At 40.2% G+C, this 23,486-nt stretch overlaps 1 protein-coding gene across 2 annotated transcripts in view; it reads left to right on the top strand.

Moving 5' to 3' along the window:
- Positions 1 to 23,486, top strand: part of SERGEF (secretion regulating guanine nucleotide exchange factor) — a 141,348-nt gene that overhangs the window by 61,979 nt on the left and 55,883 nt on the right. For both annotated transcript variants that reach the window (XR_004980260.2, XM_036383314.2), the window contains exon 10: positions 16,334 to 16,370. Coding sequence is in view for 1 of the 2 variants with exons in the window: in XM_036383314.2 (XP_036239207.1) it covers positions 16,334 to 16,370 (37 nt within the window). In the remaining variant the exon portion in view is untranslated. The remainder of the gene's footprint in view (positions 1 to 16,333; positions 16,371 to 23,486) is intronic.

The following is a 23,486-nucleotide window of genomic DNA, read 5'->3' as shown; positions in this document are numbered from 1 at the left end:
GCACAGCAACAGGGCAGGGGAAGTCCCCTTTTCTTGCCCTGCAGAGGGAGAGGAGCCTTTTGTCTGTGACAGTGAGGCGGCAGTCGTGAGCAGTGGAACAGGACTGGAAAAGATGTGTGCTGCACAGTGGAGGAGTGGAGAGGAGCACACAAGGGATGCCAGAAAGGTGGGCTGAAAAGACCATTCATCAGCAGGAGTCCTAATTTGTACTCACTGGGCAGTGAGCTGGCTATTCCTGATTCATAACCTTAAAATGTCAGCATTTTCTTAAACCAAAATAACAATAATAATGATGATATCACAGTCTGCTTGATGGTGCAATTTTCTGCTACTTTGAGAGGGTGCTGGGGGGGGTGTCCATCAACCAAAATCACCTTCTGCAGTTTCACCTGGATAAATATTTTTTCTTTCCATATATAAATATATATATATGTACTCATATATATTCTGTTGAACATTTAGGTGTGTGTACAGTCTTGTTCTGTGCTGACAGTGTTTTAGTGGCAGATGATTGAAGGGTACCAATATTGTGCCTTGAAGAGGCTTGAGAAGCAAAAAAAAGCCCCATTGATGTGGAAGTGCAATGGGAAATAATTTTCTGTAATTAATCTAAAATTTATTAGGCTGATGAAGTGGATGTCAGATTCAGCATTCCCTTCCCTCAGCTGCACAACCTTCCTGTGGGAATGTGCAGATGCAGTAACTGGATGTCCCTCTCACCATGGATAACAAACACCTCCTGCTTTGGAAGTGAACTTGACTGTGTACTATGCCTTAGTCTGATGAAAGCTTTCACCCTCCTCCATGTGCTCTGTAGTTCAAAAGGGCTTTAAAAATTCTTTATGAATCAAGAGAGCCCCAGTTATTGCTCCTGTTTTAATATTGCTGAATCCTAGAATAGGGCTCTGTGTATTTTTATCCGAGGTTATCTGAGTGAGAGAATGAAGGTGACGTGAGGAGATGCAAGCGACATGCCAAACAATGAAGCTGTGCTTGGACAGCATCTGAATGGAAGCCAGGGAAATAATTTTAATGGATAGCCTAGCTACTCATTTTTTTCCCCCCTCCAAAAGAGTCTTTTGTCATCAAAGTATATTTTTAGTCTTTTTTTCTGTCTGGTCAACATTTCATTCATGTTTGCATTGAATAGATTGTTCCTTCAGTTTTCAAGGGACTAATGCCTGTAGAGGTGGAAACAATTTTCTTAATTGCTGAGGCTGAGGTGAATGTTACTGCCCTTCATCCTGACCTGAAAGAACCTCTTTCTTCAGGCAGTCTCGTGGACAATTTAGCTTTTCATGTTTGTTACTTTCCTTTTTGTCGAGATGGAGCCTGCGTAAAAAAGCATGCGAAAAATCCTTCTTTTAAAAATTATTTTAAGAAGCAAGATTTTTGCACTCTGTAGATCAGTCTTATACTGAAATTATTCTTTTTAAAGGTGCAGCCTAATTTTAAGCTTTTTCTTATTTCTGTTTGTTTTAAAATTAGCAGTGCCTTCTGTTCTCAGGAAGATCCAAAATAGAAACTTATTTTCTAAGTATGGGCTTATATATGTTCCTAATAATGATAAATTTAGGGTTATGCTAAATATGTTCCTCTGTATGAGTAAATTAGCAGTAGTAGTCTGTTCTCTCTTGTATACAAGGTTGGTTGCTCTTTGGTGAGGAATTGAAGGTGGGAAATGTTCAAAAGCCTGATAATTTTCCAAGGCAGGAGGGTAAAAGAGAAACTTTGCACTCCCCTTTACTTTCAGTCCCTTTTCCCTTTCTGTTTTAGATCATGGCAGACTATAAAGTCCACCAGGAAAATCTACAGAATATTTTACTGCCTTGTTTTCCCTTACAAGTGATCTGAAACATCTTCACAGACCCTCTGCTCATCTATTAGCTCTTTTCCCCAATAACTTCACTCAGTTGTTCTTTTACTTGTGGAGGAATGCAGGATGTCCTTCATGTGCTCACAGAAAGAAAAGAAGGTAGGAGACTGCAGAGGTGAAAAGACAGGATGAATAGGAAAAGGAGAAGTAGTCCAGAAGAAGTGTGTGTGACACTTGCAGATGGTTTGCTTCACCTCACACAAGTGATGTGAAGAATTCAGCAATGAATGAATGGCCAGAATTGTCTGACATGTATGACAAATGGTGCTCAGCAGTTTAATTATGGATGCTTCAATCCTCTGAGCTCAGGAATAGATTTCTTCCATCTCCAGCAGTAGTCCTATGAAACACTCTTTGGGCAACTGGATAGGTGGAAGCTCTTAAAAAAAAAAAAAAAAGGTTTTTCAGGCATTTAGTAAGAAAACTGCTTGGAAATATGAGAAAGGCGTAAAGATTCAAAAAGACATGAAATGTCGCAGAAATTCCTGCACAGGTAAAAAGTCTTTTCTTGGATAATATAACATTTGAATTAAAAGTAAGCTAATGAATCAAAATATTTTTCAGGTTGTGTGATTCTAAAGGTATTATGGCTAACCAAACTCTCCCCTACCCAGTGAGTACCATAGTGTTTCAGCACTAGGTTGGTGTAGTGGGATAGAATATAAGAAAATAAAGATAGTGTAGAAAGTAATCTTACCCCTAAGGAATTGCAGCCTGGGCCAGTTAGCAAAGATTAGGAGCAGGCCTGACTTTACAGGCCACAGCTGTAACCACTGAGAAGAAGTGCTGCTTTGTACTTTGCAATACCTCAGATATTTTTGAGGTGAAATCTGCTACAGAAAATGATAACTCAATATATTGAAATAGTTGGAAAATCAGATACTGGTCTTTTTTTTCCTGTCTGCAGTGGTTAAGTGTGTTTTGAGTGATTGGAAGTGATGGACTTGAGTTGCTGTTGTAATTTGAAATGGTAATAGCAGGGCAGCAGTTCTGTGCAGAGACCACCTCCATTAAGAGGATGGAGCTTTTGATTAGTGTGGCTATTGAGAGCCTGGGCAAAGAAGTAAATGTTCAACCCCATGTGCATCAGCAGACTGGGAATGTGAGCTGCAGCTCTCACGTGTTCTGTGTCCAGGAATGGTGTGTTGGCCAGAGAGTGCTCAAGTCAGAATGGCAAAATCTTTGGTTACCGCCAGCCTCCAACACTCCTGCTATTTGCTGCTGTGTAAACATCACGTGTGGGGAGGAGAACACACAGCTCAGGTTCTGCACAGCACACTGGAGCAGTGGTTCTTTACCTCTCACACATGATGACCTTCCTTGTGAGGGTAAGTCACTTCTGAAGCTGATTGACTGAGAACTCAAGGCAGATGAGGGTGGGTTTTTGTGTTATGCAGTTATTTCAGTTTAATCAGGTTCAAGAATATCCAGGGAAGTTGTTGTTTCCTGTTGTTTTTATTCTTAGCTGGGCTTCATATTTTGCTTTGGGTTAAATGAGTTCACCAAATGTCTGGAAGGTTCTGAAATAAGGAGAATTGCAGCCTCTTGATTTCCAGTTAAACAGTGATGCCACTTGGAATTACAAATGCACAAGAGGTGGTGGGTGTGTTTTGTAATTAGTGGTGAAGTCTGGTGGGCTGTTGACTTTAATATAACCTCAGTACTTTTCATCTGTTGCAAAAATGCTGCTACTTTAATAAAAGATACTAAAACTGTTCTTGAGAGTTTCTATATTTTGTCTTCTGTCAAGTGGCATAGACTGTTGTATCAGATGAAGCTAGGATTTTAAAACCACATATTATTTAACTAATATTTTTTAAATTGAAAGGAAAGTGGGTATTGTGAAGGGATTTCTGATCAGTAAATATACAAATATATTACAGATATCCATCTAATATCAATAATATCTATCTAATAGCTAATAATATAGATAATAATTATAGTATAATAATATATACAGACATATATATTATATAAATATACAGAGTCACAATGACTCTCATGTTGTATTGAGGAATGTGTTCCTGTCTTCATGTTTTATTTTAAAGCATCCATTCCTTTTTATAATGAGAATATAGCACTGCTCATGAAATGTTATTTGAAAAATTGTCCTGTCTGTCTGGATTCCTGTGTGCTGTTACAGAGCCACCCTGTGAGAGCAACAGGAAAAATGTGATTTAACAGTAGGAGGATAGGGGCCTGACTTCTGTGCATGTGGGAATATGAGCAGCAGGAAGACAGATGAATTAATGCAGGAAGCCACTGACAGTATCTCTGCCCTCCTGGCTCTCCTTTAAGCCATGATGCAACAAAATATTTCAGTGTGGAACCTTATGGAAAAAGTTGTAATTCCAATATCAGGGACTGTGGTTACAATTTATTCAGGAGGAGGGCATTTTGTATTAAAAATACAGAAGTGGGCATTTTATATTAAAAACTGCATTACCTGTTTCTAAGTCATTAACAAGTTGGAAATAAGAGGTTTTAAGGGATATCCAACAGGTGGGAAATCCTTCCACTCCCCTGAATTGAAACATTAGGCACTGGTTGCATCCTGGCCTGTGAGCTACCACAGCACAGAATGACCAGCTCCAATTAAGAGGGATAGGAAAAGATACTGAGGGTGAGTTTGCTCTCAGACAAATAAAAGAGACTATGCACTGTCAATACTAAAACATCTTAAATATGTCTATTGGCAAAACCCTGGGAAGGCAAATTCTGTGTTAGTAGAATTTTCTATTTTGCATTTGAGGGAAAAAGCAAGAGTATCATAAAGGGATGAGATTCTCTTCTCCATACTAGCATTTTTTTCAGCCTCTAGAGGTAGAATTTTAAAAATCAATGCTGAAACTTTGTGGTTTTGGGAATTTAAAGAGAGATGGCTCAAGTGCTGTATAGGTTGTTGATGTGAATAATTTTTTCCCAGAATGTCAGGTAAGTTTCAGAAGATTGGTTGGACGACAATGCCCTGCCAGTATTTTAAAGGACTGAACAAAATGACTCAAATAATTTTAGGCCTGTCAGCCTGGTATTTGCCTTGGCTAAGTAATGGTGTGCCTGACATGAATTTGGATCAATAAAAGTTTAAAGGATTATGATGTAGTTGCTTGCAAGTGAGTATGTGACTATGGAAAATATCTCTTGTCAGTCTAATGTGATACCTACTTTTAGTGAGATAAAAGCTTGATAAATGCCTCAGTGTCAAACACAGGCCTAATATACTTGGATTTCTGTAAGGCAGTTGCCTGGACAGTGTATGGCATTCTGATCAGGAAATTAGAGAGATACACAATTGCAATAACAAAAAAATGAAAAAAACATTTAAAAAAAGACAAATTGGCTCTGAGAAGTCCTAGAAATATGACTTTAAATCAAAGTCTTTATCAAATATGTGTTTCTTGTGGAATAACTGGTATTAATAAATTACCAGGACTGCTTGTGTGCTTAGGACTAAACTAATCTAATTTCTTGCTTTTTGTGTTGCAGTTACATATTGAATGGATATATCTGGTGAATTGTCTACAGTGATGCTATATAGTTCCCCTGAGAGGTTCCAACTAGTTTAGAATCTTTCTGTATATTTGAACAGTCTAAATGATTCTTTTTGGTATCCAGAAAGATTTATTATGCTCTACCTGACCATGGTAAATTTTGTCTGTCTCAGTCTTGCCCATTTATCAAGCTTTATGAACTTCTTCTGGAGGTTTGATTCAAGAACTCTAAATGAATTCACATTGCAGAACTTTCACTATCCATCCTGCTCCCTTTGTAGGAGGAGCAGTAAGGAAAGGGGTCAGTAGAACTGTTACTGTGGACTTCCAAACTCTTTAGGAGCCTGGTTGACACAGTCCCTTGGGAGGCAATCCTGAAGGCCAGGGAAGTCAGGAAGGCTGGACATTTTCCAATAAGGAAATCCTAAAGGCACAGGAGCAGGATGTCCTTATGAGCTGAAAGAAGGGCTGGTGCAAGAAGACCAGCTTGGCTGAACAGGGAGCTTTGGCTGGAACTCAGAGGCAAAAAAAAGTGGGTTTATCACCTTTGGAAGAAGGAGTAGGCAGCTCAGGAGGACTACAGGGATGTCATGAGGTCATGGAGGGAGCAAATTTGAAGGGCCAAAAGCCAACTGGAATTCAATCTGGCTACTGCCATGAAAGACAATAAAAATCTTTCTATAAATACATGAAGAGCTAAGGAGAATCTCCATCCTTTATTGGATGTGGGGGAGATATAGGGTGACAGAGAATGAGGAAAAGGTTGTATTGCCTTCTTTGCCAGTCTTTAATAGGAAGGCCAGTTGTTCTCCAGGTACCAGTCCCCTGACTTGGAAGACAGGGAGAAGAATGAAGCCCCCATAATCCAAGGGAAATGGTCAGTGACCACTTAGACACACACAAGTCTTCAGGCTGGAGGGGTCTGTCTGAGGGTACTGAGGGAGCTCATGGCAATGCTCACTGAGCCACTTTGCATCCTTTATCAGCAGTACTGATGCACTGGGGAGGTTGGCAAATGTGACACTGAGTTACAAGAGTGGCCAGAAAGAGGACCTGGGGAGCTACAGGCCTGTCAGCCTGACCTTGGTACCTGGGAAGGTCACTGAGCAGATTGTCCTGAGTGCCATCATGTGGCACGTGCAGGACAGCCAGGACATCAGAGAGGGGCTCATGAAAGGCTGGCCCTACTTGACCTACTTGATCTCCTCTGACAAGGTGACCTGCTGGGTGGATGAGGAAGGGGCTGTGGATGTTGTCTACCAGGACTTCAGTAAAGCTTTTAACACCATTTCCACAGATGCACAGATGCACTCTTTGGTGGGTAAAAAACTGGCTGGATGGTGAGGCCCAGAGAGTGGTGGGAAAAGGGAGTTGAGTCTGGCTGGTGTCTGGTCACCAGTGGTATTCCCCAGGCTCAGTGTCAGGTCCAGTCCTGTTCAGTATCTTTATCAATGTTCTCAAACATATTTTTGAATCTGAATGATTCTATGATTCTCTAGTTCAGTTATTTAATAAAAATACCTTTATATCAGCTGTGTAGAGCCTCTTCAGACATGTTCTTTTCCCTGATTCTTTCTTTGTGTCTAGTATCAGGGCTCAGTCTCACTCCTTGAGTCCTTTCAAATGGTGCACTTATTTATTCAGAAGAGCTTTCTTACTAATTTTTGCATTGGACTCTAAGCAAGTTTACATTTTATTTATTTCCAGCAAGCTTGCTTTAGGGACCTATGCTGTTAGTAAGTGCTACAGAAACAGAGCATCTGACATTGAAGAGCAGAGTTACATGATACCCTAAAGACATAAGCACCATTTATTTGGAGAGGTAAGGGAGCGGACAGTCAGCAAAATTCATGGCTTGGTATTCTTGTACAAGGATATAGAAGCTGCATGCCTGCAGCTCTTCTGGAAAGTAAATGAACCAAGAAAATTCTGTCCTCAAGTTGAGGTAGTTGGTGTATGAAAAAGTGTTTTTGTCTTCCTCTGTTATTTACTGTGTCATATTTTAGGAGAAGTTCTTAATGTGCTGGTGTTTCTTTGGCTAGGAGTTATGTTGATAACATTTCAATTTTTACATGCATGTTTGTGGGGGAGGGAGAGGTCAGTGAGTATCATTCTGGAAATAGGCAAAGATTTGCATTCTTGAACAGCTGCTAGTTATCTTGAATAATATTTCCCAAAGGCATTGGGTCCTGTAAAGGATGCTTCTAATGATATTACACAGTAGTAGTCCAGTAATTTAAATAACCTGCTCATTTCCTTCAAATGACATGAAATGTTTTGGAAATTAAGTAGGTTTTTTATTTCCTTCAATGGCACTGTACTTGTGTACTGCCAGTTTACACAAGCAGCAGTACACACTAAGGTCAGCCAGGCTAGCATAGAAATGAAAGCTCAATCCAATTTTGCGTGAGAGCTTCCTTGAACGTTTAGTAATTTCCCTGAAAATTAGTCTTCCCACATCCAAGGTCTGGAAGTTGAACTGAGATGTTTAAAATGCTATCATAAATTTGGGTTTACTGGTGGAAGAAGTAAAAAAGCCCCTGCACTATGAAATAGGGATAATATTCCATAATGACATCATTACTGGTATTATTTTGATAATATTGCCAGGAGTTTTGGATGCAGATTTTTGTGAAGGATTGCATGGGTAAAAAGCATATGAAAGAAGAAAATACTGTAAGGATGCTGAAAAAACCCCACATGCTAGAAAAGAAGAGTTATGGAGGGTGAGCAAAGTCAGACCTGACAATGGTGGGGCCAGCTCCCTCTGGCCACAGCCACACTACAGCACTTTCCTCCTTTAAGGGGGTATTTTAGGGACACCGTCTGCCTCTTCACAGCATCCAGTTAGACTACCCTGACAGTCAGTTGTTTGAGGGTATGAACTTCATAAGAGGTGCTATTTTTCTTTTGAGCCCTAAAAAAAAAATGCAGTGCTTTGTGCTATTGTGTAATCCTGCAGGCTGAGTGTCCCGAGTTCACTGCAGTGTGTTTGTTGTGGAGAGGAATTGTAGCGACACGTCTTGCAGTAGCAGCACAGTGAGGGGAGAACAGAGTTCCTGAGAGCTCCGTGCCCATGATATGTGTGTTTGATTGCTCTCTGATTCTCCCCAGCTGCACTGAATATTCCAGAAAATATTCCAAATGCATTAAAAACAGTGGACTGTTTTGCCACAAGGAAAGAGATGTGAAACTCAGATTCTGTTGCAAAACTTAAAACTGCAGTTATACATCCACAAAAGGATGTGATTGTTTAAGTGGAATTCAATGTTTTGTTGCCAAATAATAACATGCTGTCATGACTTTTATTCTAAGCCTATAAAATGATTAATAATGATACATACTTTGACAGAATGTTTGTCTGTAATCATTGTTTAACAGAACCATTGCATTAATTTCAGAGTACTAGAAATTAGCACATTCAGATAGATAATGATGACATTTATATGCTACGGTGAACTTTTGTCTTTTTGCTGTTTTCATGTACAATAGAAAGAAAAGACAGATACTGAGTGGGTTTTTTGCATGCTGCAAGCCACAATTCTTGACCTGAAAACATCAGAATAATCTGATCATAAGGATGTGTGTGTTGATGGTAGAGACAAATCAGTGTGTAAGGAGGTTTTGAGACTTCGTGTTTCTGTGGCCTTGGCTTCTTTAATTTCTTATGTCAAAATGGTGTCTGTGGCCTCAAAGAGCAAACTAGTTGCTGTCCCCAAAGCAAACCTGAATAGATTATAAGGTATTCATCTTAGTGCCTGTCATTCATCTTATGAGAGGGTGACACTGAGAATGCAAGGAGCTGGGAATTGTGCATGAAGCAAACCAAATCAAAGTAATCTTGAGACAAATGGTGAAGTTGTTCCCTTGGGTGTAACTGTGCATTTGCTGAAGACCCCATTCCTCTAGCTCATATCTGGATGTCTGTAATGTTAGTAAGGATTTTGGTCTTGTGGGATTTGCAGTGCACAGTCATAGGTTTAGTCATGTTACCAGGGCTGCTGTGATGAATGATTTCTTTTTCAATCAGTAGGAATACTTCAGTCTTAATTTTCACAATATAATGAAGACTGAATGGAGAGCTTGTTACAGGAAACAAACTGAAATTGAATGACCATTACTTGGTTCATTTTAAAAATGATGAAAGGACAGGCAAAAATTGCTTTGTGGCTGAGGTCTTGATTACAAAAATGGAAAATTTTGATGGACCAGTGAGGCTGAGGGATATACAAAAGTGGCAGAGCTTGATTTTCCTGGAATGAAAGATACTAATGTTTTCTGGACCCCAAGGGAGGGAGAGAACTGCCTGAAGAAGGGTACAAGAACTAATTGAAAAATCTTGAGGCAAGAGAGAAGAGCCAGCTGACCTTGCTGACTTGTAAAGATTTTTATCACACTTGTTTTGGCTGCATTCTTGTCATTCGACTAAAACCTAATACCACTGAGTGTTCTTACTGAGATCTCAGCACTTTTTGTTGCTCTGGAGTCATCTAAAGATGAGGTGTTTTTCATAGGTGGACACAGATCTTACTCTGTGTTGACCTCCTCAGTCTTTTCATTCTCAGCCTTAGGCAAACAGTCCATATTTATTTTTTTCAATGTAACCAGTTTTTCAATGTTATCTCCTTACAAGTAGACTTAGGAGGTGCAGGTGGGTTACTGTGATGTAAACCTTCAGTGAAAATGTTGCCTGCTTTAACAAATAGCTTTTCTTTCCTTCTTTTATTTTCATCTCCTGTGCCTTATCACTAATGACAGGGTTTTGGGGTTGTGATGTTTCCTCTCTGATACTAAAAGATTAGTTGGTTTTTGGTATGTGGTTTTATTTTGGCTGTTTGGGGGGTTTTTATGCATTTGTGGGTAGTTGTGTTTTTTTTCTTATTGGTGGTTGGGTTATTTTTGTTGTTGCTGTTTGTGTTTGGTTTTTTGGTTTTTTGCTTTGTACTTAACAAATGTTTCCATCATGTGCAAGCACTTGAGACCCAAGGTGCACCAGCTGAATCACAGAAGTCCAACTGCACCCTGTTAACCACAAGAAAGCTTTTCTGGAAGTGTGGTGCTCAGTCAGGGGAGAGCAGAGCAATTTCTCACTGTGGTTAGTGTCACAGAGTGGGAAGGTGTGCAGGGACACATGTATGTGTCACATGGCACAGGGGGTGTGAAGGCAAGCTCTTGGTGCTGGCCTCCTGGCTTTTTGGTGACTGTAAGGCAATTGGCAGGGCAGGATGTTGAGTGATGGAAGATGGGACTCTGAAAACAGTGGGTAGAGAAGCAAGGAAAATGCTGCATGGGGGGGAAAGCATTTTGTGTCTTGTGCTACAAGTGATGCAGGCTTGGAATTACTTTCAGGCAGGGAGGGCGTAGATCATAACTCTGGAAGCCACTGGGAGCTGTAAAATCTTCCTTTGAAAGCTTACTGCAGCCTGGCAATGCCTTAATGCTTCCTCTTCTCTTCCATGCTTGCAATGGTCTGCTTACGTGGCACATTAGCTTTAGGTCAGGTGTGTTTTGAGAAGAAATGTTTTCTTCCACACCTTATTATGTCCATTCAGTTTAAATTTTATTGTGAATTTTCTTGTTGTAGAGGAAAGTAAAACTACATAAAGACTAAAAAGCCAATCACACAACTATAAAAAAAAAATCTGCTTTAAGTAGAAAAATTGATGAAAAATGGAAAATATCCTGTGATCTACAGGACACTAGCCCTCTTACTTTTCACCTGCTGCAGCCAACAGCTAGGAGCATGTTCTGCATTAAAGTGGACTTAGTCTTATGCTGGCCAAGGAATGTGACTAGGTTAGCAAGCTGCTTTCTTATCAATCAGGAGTCAAATGATCCAGAAGAGGAACACAGAGTTCCTAGTAAAGGATCATTGGAAGCAGGACAGCTTTGCTAATTAGATTCCTTTTACTTTATTTTTACACATCAATAGAATTCTGCATACAAATGCAGTTGCACCGAGGGTGTCAAACAGTACAAATTGTTGTTACACACATTAATCAAGGGCATGGAAGAGCAGCTCCGGGAGAGAAGATTCCCCTGCCTTATGTAAGCTTTGATCTGCAGTCTCTCGGTCACCTCCTCGCCTTCCATTAGGACTTCTGATCTCAGAAGGAATAAAATTTGCCATCTTCTGGCCCTGGCAATTTCCTTACAGTGAAATTTGTCAAAAGACATGAGATACCATGGCTAAAGTCCTGGATAAAAGTACTTATGTGCCCACCCTTTCAGAGGTTTCTTCCCTTGCCTCCTGCCCTCTCCCTCTCCCTGAAAAAGAGCTTTGTGCAATTAGGAAGACAGAGACTAGAATCTGCATGCCACTTAAACATCAGTTCATTCATCCTTAAAAATTTTCTTTGTACTTCATGCTCTCATCTCTAAGAAGTGATAGAAGCCTCCACAGCCTTTCATGTTTTGGGAAATAATTGCACTGAAGGGAATTAAGGTGCGTTTATAGGGTGGTGAAACAAAAATAAATGGAATTGAGGTATTTTTGTTGCTCTAGTTTAACACCTTGATGTTTGGATGCTTGTGATTTTTCATCCTGTAATCCCTCTTGTGAGTCCAACTCCCTCTGCCCCTTCCTTGCACCCTTTCCTGTGCTGTCCCTTCCCCTCTGCTGCAGTGGGAGGTTGACTTTGCCTGCAGGTCTGATTCCATTTTTTTCCTGGTGGGTTGCACTCAGTCAAAGGGCTGGGGTTACAGAAAGAAAAGAAAGAATAGCCTTGTGGTCATGGTACTAGCCTGAAACTTGGATTTTTATACACTTTGTCAGACTTGTTTTGTTACAGTACTCGGAAGTCCCTTAGGGGATGGTTGGCAAAAGGTGTTTTTGTCTCTTAATTACCTCTGAAATCCAAGGGAGACTGCATGTCTAAATATCCACAGGAGTCTTGTCCTGTATGTGTTGGTTTGCTGTCTGCAAAGGTGAGATCTCTATCCCAGACAGAAAATGTTTTGTCTGAACTTTCTTCCCTGATAAATATCTTGTGTAGTAGATAACCTTCTTTTCCTAATATGCACATACATATATATATATTCTTTTTTGTATCTATACACACACACCCAGGTATATATGGGAATGTTTATATAACATGTGCTAAACATTATTTTGCTTCTTCATGCAGTGTTTTTAAGATATAAAATATTTCACTTAAGAATAAAAGATTTTTCTCTTTTTTGCATAACCCATTGATTTTACATTCAGTCAATTAATTTTTGTGAGGACTGGGCCATAAGCCTATATGTAGGCTGCAGAAAGGTGTTGGTGTTTTGCCCAGAGTTTGTGGTTGCTGTGCTAAGGTCTTTCCTCACCATCCTTGCAGTTTATGTCTGTGATGATGCTATTTATCATACTATTTATGATTAATAAAATGCTGGCCCCTTGGCTGCCTACACCAGACGTGTTAATTCTGGATGGATGGATGGATCTGAACCACAGCCATTGCTAGGTACAAAACAGCTTGCTAGCACACAATTTAAGGGAAGAAACAAACAATTTATGTATGGTTGAAAGAGCGCAGATAATAAGGTAAATAAGTTCTGGGTGAAATGGTCCCTAAGCATTCTTTGCCTGCCTTACAGACATTTGTCACGTACCTTGAGATCATTTATATAGAAAACACAATATCCTTCACAACTTCTCCAATTTCCCTCCAAACTGAGAACTTTAGTGTGAATTCTTTACTGTGTAGGGAGTTGTGTTTCTTGAGCTCACAGAATGCTTTGCTCAGTAGCAGTCTCTCTGATTTGTCATTAAGTTTAGTGATTTTTTTCTTCAATTAAAACATAATGTAAAATTATTGCCCAATTAGAAAGCATTATTGTGTGTTTATAAGCATCCCTGAATGTACTAACCTACTGGAAGCATGCAGATGTCTGTTGGAATTTAATTTCTCTGCAGCACATTGGGGGTGGGGACAGAAGAGAAGTAGCCAGAAAATTATAGTTGCTGCAGTAAATACCAGGCTTCTCCCAGTGACCTGCACTGACTGAAGAGTTTATTACATCTAATGGAAGCATAAAGCATCTGTTCGGCAATGCTGTTCTCTGGCTGGTCTGTATTTGTACCAGCAAATCAATCACTCTTGGCTGATTGTTGCCTGTTGTGGGGAGTCACAGAGAGGAAGGGGTGCCACATTTTGAACTTTATTGTATGAAAGATGTTGTGGAATACCTGCAAGGCTTCAGTGAACGTTAAGCTGTGGCAACCTTGCTTCACCTCTGTGGTGTGGTCCCTCCTGAGCTCCAGAGGCATAGGTGTGCAGGCCAGCAGGAATCCTGTGGGTGGATGGTATAGCCTGCAGCAAGGAGCATGGATGATGGACAAGGTGTTCCAGAAAGCTAAATTTAGAGCTCTCTAAGGTTTTTTTTAATCTGGGGGTTCCTACAAAGTCAGTCTGTGTTGTCAGGTGGTGACACCCTGTGATAAGGCAGAGGTGTGGTGAACCTTGTGCTCTAAATTGGGCAAATTCTACTTTGGAGCACAGAACTGCTGCTGGTACAGGGTGTGTGCTGTCCTTGCTCTGGGCTGTCGAGGGTGAATCCAGGGCACTGCCTTCAGCAGAACCATTTGACTTGGTTCCAGTTAAAGCTGGCACGTCACTGAGGTGGCTTTCACCCCCCAGAAGAGGCGTTTTTGTGCTTTGCAGTAGGTTGTACCCCATCAGCCCCAGAGCTGCAGCATGCTGGCCATGAGTGGCTGCCTTGGGGGCAGCTCCCCAGGGCTGGCCAGTCTGTGTAACACAGCAGTTTGACTGAGTTCCTCACAGCCTGATGGCTGGCTGGTGGGAGCTCTGAATGGTGGCCAGAGTAACAGCTACATGAGCAAAGCTGTTTGAGATCACCAGCGTTCTTTTATCTGCTTTGCAGGCTCTGTACCTGCTGCTATTGGATGTAGCAAAAAAAAAAAAAAAGCTTCTTTGTCAGGGGTGGTTTTTTACAATCTAAATAACACCTTGTTCGTGTGGGGCTTTTTTTTTCTCCTTTTTTTTTTAAATGTAGTGTTTCTGGAGCGGGTCCTGGCAGTGTCAGCCACCAGCCTGAGCAGTTCTTTTGTGCCAATGCTTTTGAATCTCTGCCTGTGTCAGTGTATTTCCGAGGGAATTAGCCAAGATTATTCACACCTCAGATAAAATTTATTTATTCTATTAGCAGCGACTTCAATATATCCAATTTTCAGCACTTGGTGAAGAAGAGAATTTTGCTTTTTATGCTAGAAAGCCTTTGCATGTGCTTCCATGTGTGGATCTTGTTGCCATGGCATCAGTTTATAAGCCTGAGAAGCACAGGTGGGAGCGTTAGCCAGTAAATAGGCATTAGGAACCAGCCCTGCTGCTGTGTAGGGCTTGGTCTAGTGGTGAGGATAAAGATGTGGAATATAGCAGTGATTTAGGTATTTTAGTGGCTGGGACTTGGAGCTTTTCCTGTCTGCAGTATTGTGGAATAAAGGACTCGATGCAGTCCTGCTAGTGCTCTTGCAAAGGCATTGCTTTTCCTGCTGCTTTGTCTTGATTTTTCTGAAGATGAGGCCATGCTGGAATGTGCTGTCACTTGAATTATTTTTCTTGCCCTATTTTCCCAAATGCTTTAATGTGTTGTCTAAGCACCTTTATTCTAAAGAGTCTTTTTCTTCTTCCTTGCCCTTGTTGTGTTGGGATGGCTTTGCCCAAATGTTTTCATGTAGCAGTTGTGACACTAGTGAAATGCTCATAGTAGTGATTGTGGTGCTCATTTGTAACACAGGAGCTCAAGCTACTCAGTGTGTCAGTCTTGGGTATCTCTTCACCAGTAAATACTCAAGCACAGTGAGCTGAGCACAAGGCCTGTTTTATTAACTTCTATGGTTTTATGTTCTGCAGACATGGAGGTGATTATAGCTGTTTCTCTGGCTGTAAAAGCTATAGAGTTATGCATGCGCAGAACCATATAAACTTTTGATGGTATGGACTTCTAGTTTTTAATATAATTGAGCACATACTCCTGTATTATGTTTTGCCATTGCAAATATTCTTTAGGAAGAATGTGCTTATTAATTTTCTCCAGCTCAGTATTAGGTATAATGGGCAAGTACTTTCGAGACAGTGAACTGGATACAGGATTTTGAGGGGGTTGCTTTTATTTAAATTAAAAACTTGAGGACACTCAGCAGAGTAACCTTGCGTGAAGTCTCTTACATCAGACAATTTTGCCAGCAGTGACCTTGCAAAAGAAATTCTGTAGCAAAGACAAGCCCTTGCAGTAAGGACAGGGGGCTGCTCTGGGTGCCTGTGTTACCATCATTGGTGGGCAACTTACAAAAACTCAGTACACCAAAGCAACTAAAACATCAGACATGTTCACAGCAGCTACAAAGAAGGATGAAAAATACCTGAACCGTAAGTTTGCTTTGAAAAGAAATTCGTAACTGATTTCCATCATTAAAGAGCTAACAGAAGGGTTGAGTCCCAGGGTAGTTTTTCTCCATTCTAGGCAAATGACTGTAGGGATCATATCGCATCAGGTTTATCACACTGAACCTGTATACTTTGAGCTGTTCTGCAGGAGTCAGCTGGAAAAACAGTATAGGTAAGAGAGATGGAAATCTTCATCACCCTTTTGATTCCCAGCTGCTTCTGTATGGCTTAATCTGTGTTTGCTCTGTGCCTCTTGGATCCAGTGGGTGTTGTCAAAGGTGTGATGTTTTTGCAGAATCATGGCCAGTCTTGCTTGAAAGGGTTGAAATGTCTGCATTTTGAAAAGAAAATACCTCTTTATTAAACAAACAATCGTGCACTCCTGCCACTAAGCCCCTAAGTGAGGCTACAAATGAAATTCCATTTAAGAGTGAGAACACTTCAACCTTGATTTTGCATCCTAAAAACTGTAGTTGTTTGTTTCGGGTTAATTTTTAATTTCCTATCATAATTGTGACTGTCTTCCTTCTGGTAGGCAGGTTCTGATTTAGTCATTCATATTTCTTTTTCAGATTGCATGTGGCTCAGAGCATAATCTGGCAATAGTTGGTAAGTAGCTTAATTTTATTACAAATCCTCTCACCTTTTTTTCATTTTTAGTAGCACAAGATGAAAGAAAAATATGTACATCAAACATACTGAATGATTACGGGCATTGTGTGCAGCTGAAAGGAGGAAAGTAACATATAGATGTAGAGGAAAGAAGAAGAGAAACTGGTGACAGTAAGTGCTGGTGATGAAATTGTGGCCTTGTAGACCAGCCCCTGTAAGGAGGGAGGGGTTGATGGATGTAACAGGAAAATACATTTGCAAAGTGTTACAGCCTGCTTTAGCCTGGAGCCATTGCAACAATCCAGGCTGCAGATTCAGAATAGCACCTAAGCTTGATGCTGGTCAAAAGTATCTCTGTTTAACAAGATGGAAATTATTAACATGGAAATTATTGCTGAAAAGAGTCCTGGGTCTTTTGTTGTTCAAAGCTTGGAAAATCTTCAAAATGTCAGTCAGTGGTAGACAGGTTCTTTAGTGCTTTTTAGCATAATGCAGCTGTAGTAATAATGATGGAAGTACTAGGAAGCTAATGTCGGTGCAGAAATTGAATTTTGTGTCTAATTCCAGGAACAATCGGATTCTTGCTTTCATGTGATGAGTTGATAACTGAAGTTTGATACATGATTGCTATTATATGTAATTACTTGTTTAGGAACATTTTTAACTGTAGATTTTCGAGTGCTTTATAAACGAGGTCAGCATAATTATCCCCATTAATAGACAGGACAAGACAGATGAAGAAAGGAATTCTGTGCTAATGAGAGCTGGAAATGAAGCAGCACTCCATCCATGTAGATGTTTTTGATTGTTGTGACTGATGCATTGAGGTGTCAAGTAAAGAATTTCCTTAATTTTCTAAGTGTGGCTTGACAGAGGTAGAGAAAAGCAGCTATTTGATATTCAATCTGCTTTCTGTGCACTATTTTTTCAGGTTCTGTTAAGTGGCCACAAAGGTGGCATTTTCTATATTTCCATATCTGCTGTAGTGTATTTCCTAATTATCCTTCTCCAGTTAAACCTTGTAGTGAACTTGTTAAATGCCATTAAGTTTATGGCTGGATTTAAGAAAAGATTTTTCCTTTTACCTTCTCCCTACTTGTTCAGTGTCACATGCCTGTATTAATTGTCAGGCTGGTGCTTCTGAATGTCGACTGAAGAGCAATCTTGTTTCTTGCTGAATTGATGAAGTAAAAATGTGCTGCTGGCAGATTCCTCCAGTGTGCGTGAAAGCAAAGCATTGAGTTTGAACAACCTTCTCTCTGCTTATGTCCTTTTAAGCTTTCTGCCTTCTAGGCAGAAATTCTGGAAAAAATGGGTTGGGGAAAGAAATTCTAGAAGAAAGTTACAATAAACGAAGAACTTTGCATATGTAAAGAACACCATATGCCTATCTAAGCTGCATGCTATGCTCATTGAATTCAATGGGGGAATTATCAGTGCTGGAAGCCAGTCAATTTTATTTTAAGGACAACAGAAATGTGATGTTGCAAATTTTTTGAACTAAAGAACTATGATACAATTTTCCCTGAATTGAATTTTACATATGTTTCTAAAAGGTTGACTTTTTAGAACATCCTGTGGTAAGATTTCTCTGATCACTGGGCATTCTTGGTTCAAAGTTGTCAGCTGTTATAGTTCTTAAAAGATATCACACAGATTTCCATGAATGTGTCTACTTGATTCTACAATTTTCTAATGACTTATCATTCAAGCAGAGTTCATTTATAACAACTATATCAGCCATGTCTTTCTTAATAAGTAAATGCTTGAGTGATTGACTTTTAAACTGAAATAATTCAAGTTCAGTATGACAGGTAAACTGAAAGGCCTTTAACAGTATAATATTCAAGTCAGTATTTCTGGTTGTATATACAAATGTGTTTGTGCTTTGTTTGTTGCATCATCTTTTAAATAGAAAGATTTTTAGGACGGAGAGGCTGGATTTATGATTCATTCCACAAATGCTGAAGTAGTGTTCCAATCATCTTGCTCGTGATACAAGCTGTTTGATTTGTAAGGCTAGCAAGCAGTTAGGTTTTTTCATGTGACTTTATATAGTCTGCATCCATTTGTACAGTTCAGTTATTTGAATTCTCTTTTCTTGCTTTCTTCTACTGAAGTCAGTGCAGAATTTTTCTGTTCTGTTCACTGTGATGGCTCTTGCTCCTTTTTTTAGGGCTATATTGGTAGTATTTTGGTTTTCATTTGGCTTTCATAATGAAGTAAATGTTTGATATAAAGGAGAATGAGATGTAGGTTGTCTTGAAATGTACCTGCTTTTTTAAACTTAAAGAGTTAAAAGTTGCTATTAGTTCGTAAAAAAGTGTAAACATCTTCACTCCTAGCTCGTGCTGAAAACACATTTTTATCTTCATTTGGGCTTGTACTGTGAAATTAATTCTAAAATTTGTAAGTTTTGTAATATTTTTTATGTTTGTATGACTTTTCACTTGAGAACAAAAATCCTTGCCTGTTAAGAGAAGACCTTGCACTTTTCACCTCAATCAAGGATTAATCATCTTAGGAGCCAGCCTATTTTTGTACTGAAATAAATGGGTAGTTATTTAATAAATGTTGTATAACATATCTGAAAAACACCTTGCTACACTGAAAACTTTGTAGGTACTTACTGAGCATTTTCTACCTGAATGTGAAACCTGCAATGTTAGTGCTGAACTTGGTGATACTGAGACAGACTCTTTGAATGACTGAAATACAGAATGGAACTAAATCACTGTGACAAAGCTGGGTTCTTTCCAGGTTTAGGGGTCTATAGTGTTTTCAGCACTGAAAAGGTAAGGAGGTCTGATTATTATCCTAAAGAGCCTGTGTTTAAAACCAGTATTTATGGAGAGGGCTCTTATCAGTTTTCTACCAACTCCCCAGTAAGAATTTGATGCTCCTTTTTTGAAAAAGAGAATAGTTATCTTTTAAGAGAACATGTAGCTCATGCAATGCTGCAGCTTAAATAATCAATCAATATTAACTGTGCAGAAGTAGGGATGCTATTAAATGCAGCAATGCCTTGACTGTGCTGCAACCACAGAGCACAGGACAGAATGCCATGAAGAACCTCCAAATGGATATGTCTTATTTTAGTAAAAATTAAACCATGGAATTTTATTCAAGCCTCCTGGAGGGAGTTACACCCCCCAGAAATCATTACAAGGATGACAGTTCTGTAGTCTGTCTCCCCAAAGTCTTTTTGGTCTTGCTTTTAGTAATTTTCTCAACCTGTATAAACTAATGAAAATCTTTTAAACAAAAGATACTGGAAGAGATGTAGGGAGGAGTGCTTGTTTTAAAAGCTAATTAGCTTCTGTTGAAGTCCAACTTTAAAGGAGCCTTCAAAGGAGAGTTTGTTTGTTTGGAAGAGAAAGACGTGGATCTTTCAAGTTAACATTTTCTGGTGTGGTGTTTTGAAGGGGATAAGTGTTGGGACATGTGGCTACTTCAGATAGTGCAAAAAGCTTTTTCTTGCACTTTCATAGTCAGCACAGTGGATTCTGACTTTGCTCGTTTTCTTGCATGGAAGATTTAAAACATCCTTCAGTGAGATAGTCCCCAGATCCTGACTTGGGCACTGCTGTGTGGTGACCCACACCACAGAGGCACTGTCAGTGCAAGTGGTGGTGGTGCAGTGGTGTTCACAAGGAGAAATTGGGCTTTGTGATTCATGTCATTGTTACTCATTTGATACTTCTCTCTCCTTTGGCTTTTTCCCTATTCAGGTTACTTACTCAGTGCTGCTTAACCCACATGATTAATGATAGTGGAGAGGGCACCGTGTGATTAGTGTTAAAATAATAAAAATGAGCCCCAAAGGCCCAAGGTGGCCACCCAACCATAAGAGTGTTTTGCACATGGAAGTACAGGTGACATGTGAGGAGACAAGGCCCTGCCTGGTCACACTGAGTTTCAGTGTGTTCAGTGCAGCAGCATTACATTTTTAAAATCACTTCTCAACTTTCTGCTAAACCACAGGCCCTTCCAGAAGAGGGTTAGTTTTGTCTCCCATTGCCTTTTTTTGTGTGAATTAGAACAAGCTTCAAGATTTTGTCTTCTGTGGTTCATGTGCAATCACAGCTGTAAATATCACAACACGGGCATTCACATCCTTCTGAAGCTGCAGTTGGAGAGTAAAACCCAACACTAAATTTAATGGAAGAATAGTCTTTGTAGAGAAAATTAGGATTAGACATCCTTCCACTCAAATGGTCTGAATTAAAGTATGCAGTAGAGTTAGAGGGGCAGTAAAAGAGCTGTTACTCCATGCTCTGTTGAGATTTTCTTTTTATATTCCTGAGCTGGAAGAACATAGCAATTATGAGCTATGGTCAAAGCAATCAAACCTTAGGGAGATGGTGATACACATCCTAAATGTGTATCACCCTAATCAAACCTTAGGGAGATGGTGATACACATCCTAAAATGGTGGTGGTGTTAATGCCATCCCAAACACTTTGGTTCTATGTTTTTTGATAAAGGAAGTTGAAGGGTTCCTACGTGCAAGTCAGTACCTCTTAATTAGCAGGGTTCTGTTCTTTTAATGGAGTTCCATGGTTTGGTTCCATGATTCCAACTGAATTATTGTTCAAAGCATCAGCTGTGGAAGGGCTGTAAGAGATGATGGAAGATCTGTTTCTGTGGCAGAGTGAGCAGCAGTGGGGAGGGGAGGCCGTGCAGGCTGAGGGACGGATCCCTGCCCTGTGCTGACAGTGTTATTTAGCTGTTCACAGGCTGCCCTGCCGAGCAGCAGACAGAGTCCTGTGTCTGACATTGGGCCCGGGGGACTCAGCAGTCTGTCACGAGGAGAAAAATCATAAATTCCCTCTGTTGCTGTGGTGGTTGGAGGAATCTTCAGCGTACACAGAGGAGGGCACTGGTGTTCAGCAAGGAGCCTGAGTCTGCTAGTCTGTTGCTTTATTTATTATGCATGAAAAATCCCAGTGCAGCCAGGGACTGTATTGTAAAGGTTTCCTGGCAGACCAGCATGGAGTCATGTTGCAGCATGCTGTCTCTTTGCATTGCAGCACTAATCACATTCTCTGCTTATTAAAGGGCACCTGGCAGGACTTCGAGTAACCATCACTGTTGTCATTTTCATGCGGGTTATGTGTCGACCTTCTAAATTTATTCTCTGGCAGAGCCATTTCGTATGTCATCTAGCTCTTAATGTGGCTTTGACTGTTAAAATAGCTCTTCAGAATATAAGCTCCTTTGGTTATATTTGTTGAGAAGAATCATCCTCATACCTATCATTACCTGATCACCTGTCTGAGTGCTTTGGATATAGCTGGTTATAGATTTGGCATCACAGTTTTCCTGTCATGGTTAGATACAGTGAGTTGTTAAAATATCTCTTCATTTTGTGTTTCTTTTTTGTATACTGTTGGTGCTCCAGGCAAATTAATTGTTCTTCCGGTAAGATGGAAGCTGAAATTGAATTTCAAATTTCAGAAGTCTGATTATTTAGTTATTTTCAGCAGGTTATACTCAAAAAATCTGATCCTCTGATCTCTTAGTGTTTCTTTTCCAAAGGCTAATGGAAAGCCAAGTTGCCAACTATCTCAAGAATTTGTGGGTGTAAGGTGATGAGGAGAGAATGAGGAAATGCTAATTTGAGCATTTGGAAAAGCCTTCTGACGGGGCTAAAAATGGCTTTGTACCAACTGAATTGTCTGAAGTCAGTGGCTCCTGGCTATAGGAAAGGATGGATATTTTGCTGTGAAAAGCTAATTAGATTCACAGGAGAAAATAGGATTGCATTGACTCCCTAAAAAGAAACTCCAGAGTTTAGGATAAGATCTGACTGAACTGCATCTTCTGTTACTGAAATGAAGTCCAGATTTTGCAGCTACCTTCTCTTGCAGGCTTTGTCACGGTATTGATGCATATTTTGGGTGACTTAACTCTCTGGAATGCTGTGTTCAGCTTCTTTTCTCTGTGTGGCTTGTCAATTTACCTTGTGAAATCTTTGGAATAAAAACTGCCTCTTAGTGTATTTTAGAACTGCCTAGAGTAAAGAGACATGATTTTTATTTTTGTTTTAGTATTGCATTGCAACTAATAATAGTTGCAATCACTTCCCTTCCCCTCAGAGAAGCAGTTTTAAAATATAATTAGTCGTGGTGTGTGTGTCTCTATCTTAATTTATATCATTTAGCATATAAACAGGTAATAATGTAGTGCTTGTCATATTGTTTACAGTGTGGTTTCCTGCTGCTACCAGATGCAGAGCTGCTTAGGCAGGCTCTGAAGATAAAAGCTGTAATTTTTTTGCTGTACAAAAAGCTCATGGTTCTTGTAAAATTTTCCCCTGAACTTTGGATATCACCGTGGGGTCAGCTTAGAGTTTGTCTAGAGCTGAGCTGCTGTGTGCTGTCAGTCTGTTTCCTGAGACACTGCATCACATCCACAGGGATAAATCTGCTGTGTCAAGAGCCCTCCTGGAGATGGAGGAGAGGCAAGGGAGCAATGTTAACCTCTGGCGACAGCTGAACCCATCCAGCTGGAACTGGGAGTGGCAGCCAGAGGAGATAATTGTCAGGGGAAGACAGCGAACAACCAGCCAGTGCTACCAAGCAAGAATTTTTGCTTGAAGCTCAGTGAGTAGGGAGCCCTTCCTCGCAAGTATTTGTGGAAAGGAAAAGTCCTTCCACCTGGTTTTGGAAAATCACAGAGGATGAGAAGACTCTTGAGAGTGGGAGCTGCAGTACAGGTGCTTGCAGTCCTTTGTCAGAGGGTTCACTGGATAGATACTGAGAATTTCGAGAACAAATCAGATTTTATCATATTTGTTTACTCACAGGCTCTAAGCCGAGCAATTGCTTTGAAGTAGAAGAACAATACTTCCAAGGCATATCTAAGGCATATTTACCTGAATTTTCAAGGAAGAAAACAGGAGTCCCAAAACCAGGCACCCTTGGTCACTAAAGAGAGGTTAAGTGTTTGGTGGCTCTGAAATGAAGCAAAAGGAATGACAAATGTCTGGCTTCAGGGAGTCATCTGGAGCATGTGGGAGAGGTGTTCACCCAAGTGAAAGCACAAGCTCAGCAAAGCAGCTCTCAAAGCACTTGGAAGGGCAACAAATTAAGGCTTGGGTGCCCTTCT

The sequence above is a fragment of the Molothrus ater genome, chromosome 6 (genome assembly GCF_012460135.2).
Source record: "Molothrus ater isolate BHLD 08-10-18 breed brown headed cowbird chromosome 6, BPBGC_Mater_1.1, whole genome shotgun sequence".
NCBI classification, from domain to species: Eukaryota; Metazoa; Chordata; class Aves; order Passeriformes; family Icteridae; genus Molothrus; species Molothrus ater.
The sequence above is the reverse complement of the archived record's forward strand: the minus strand, read 5'-3'. Positions and strand labels throughout refer to the sequence as shown.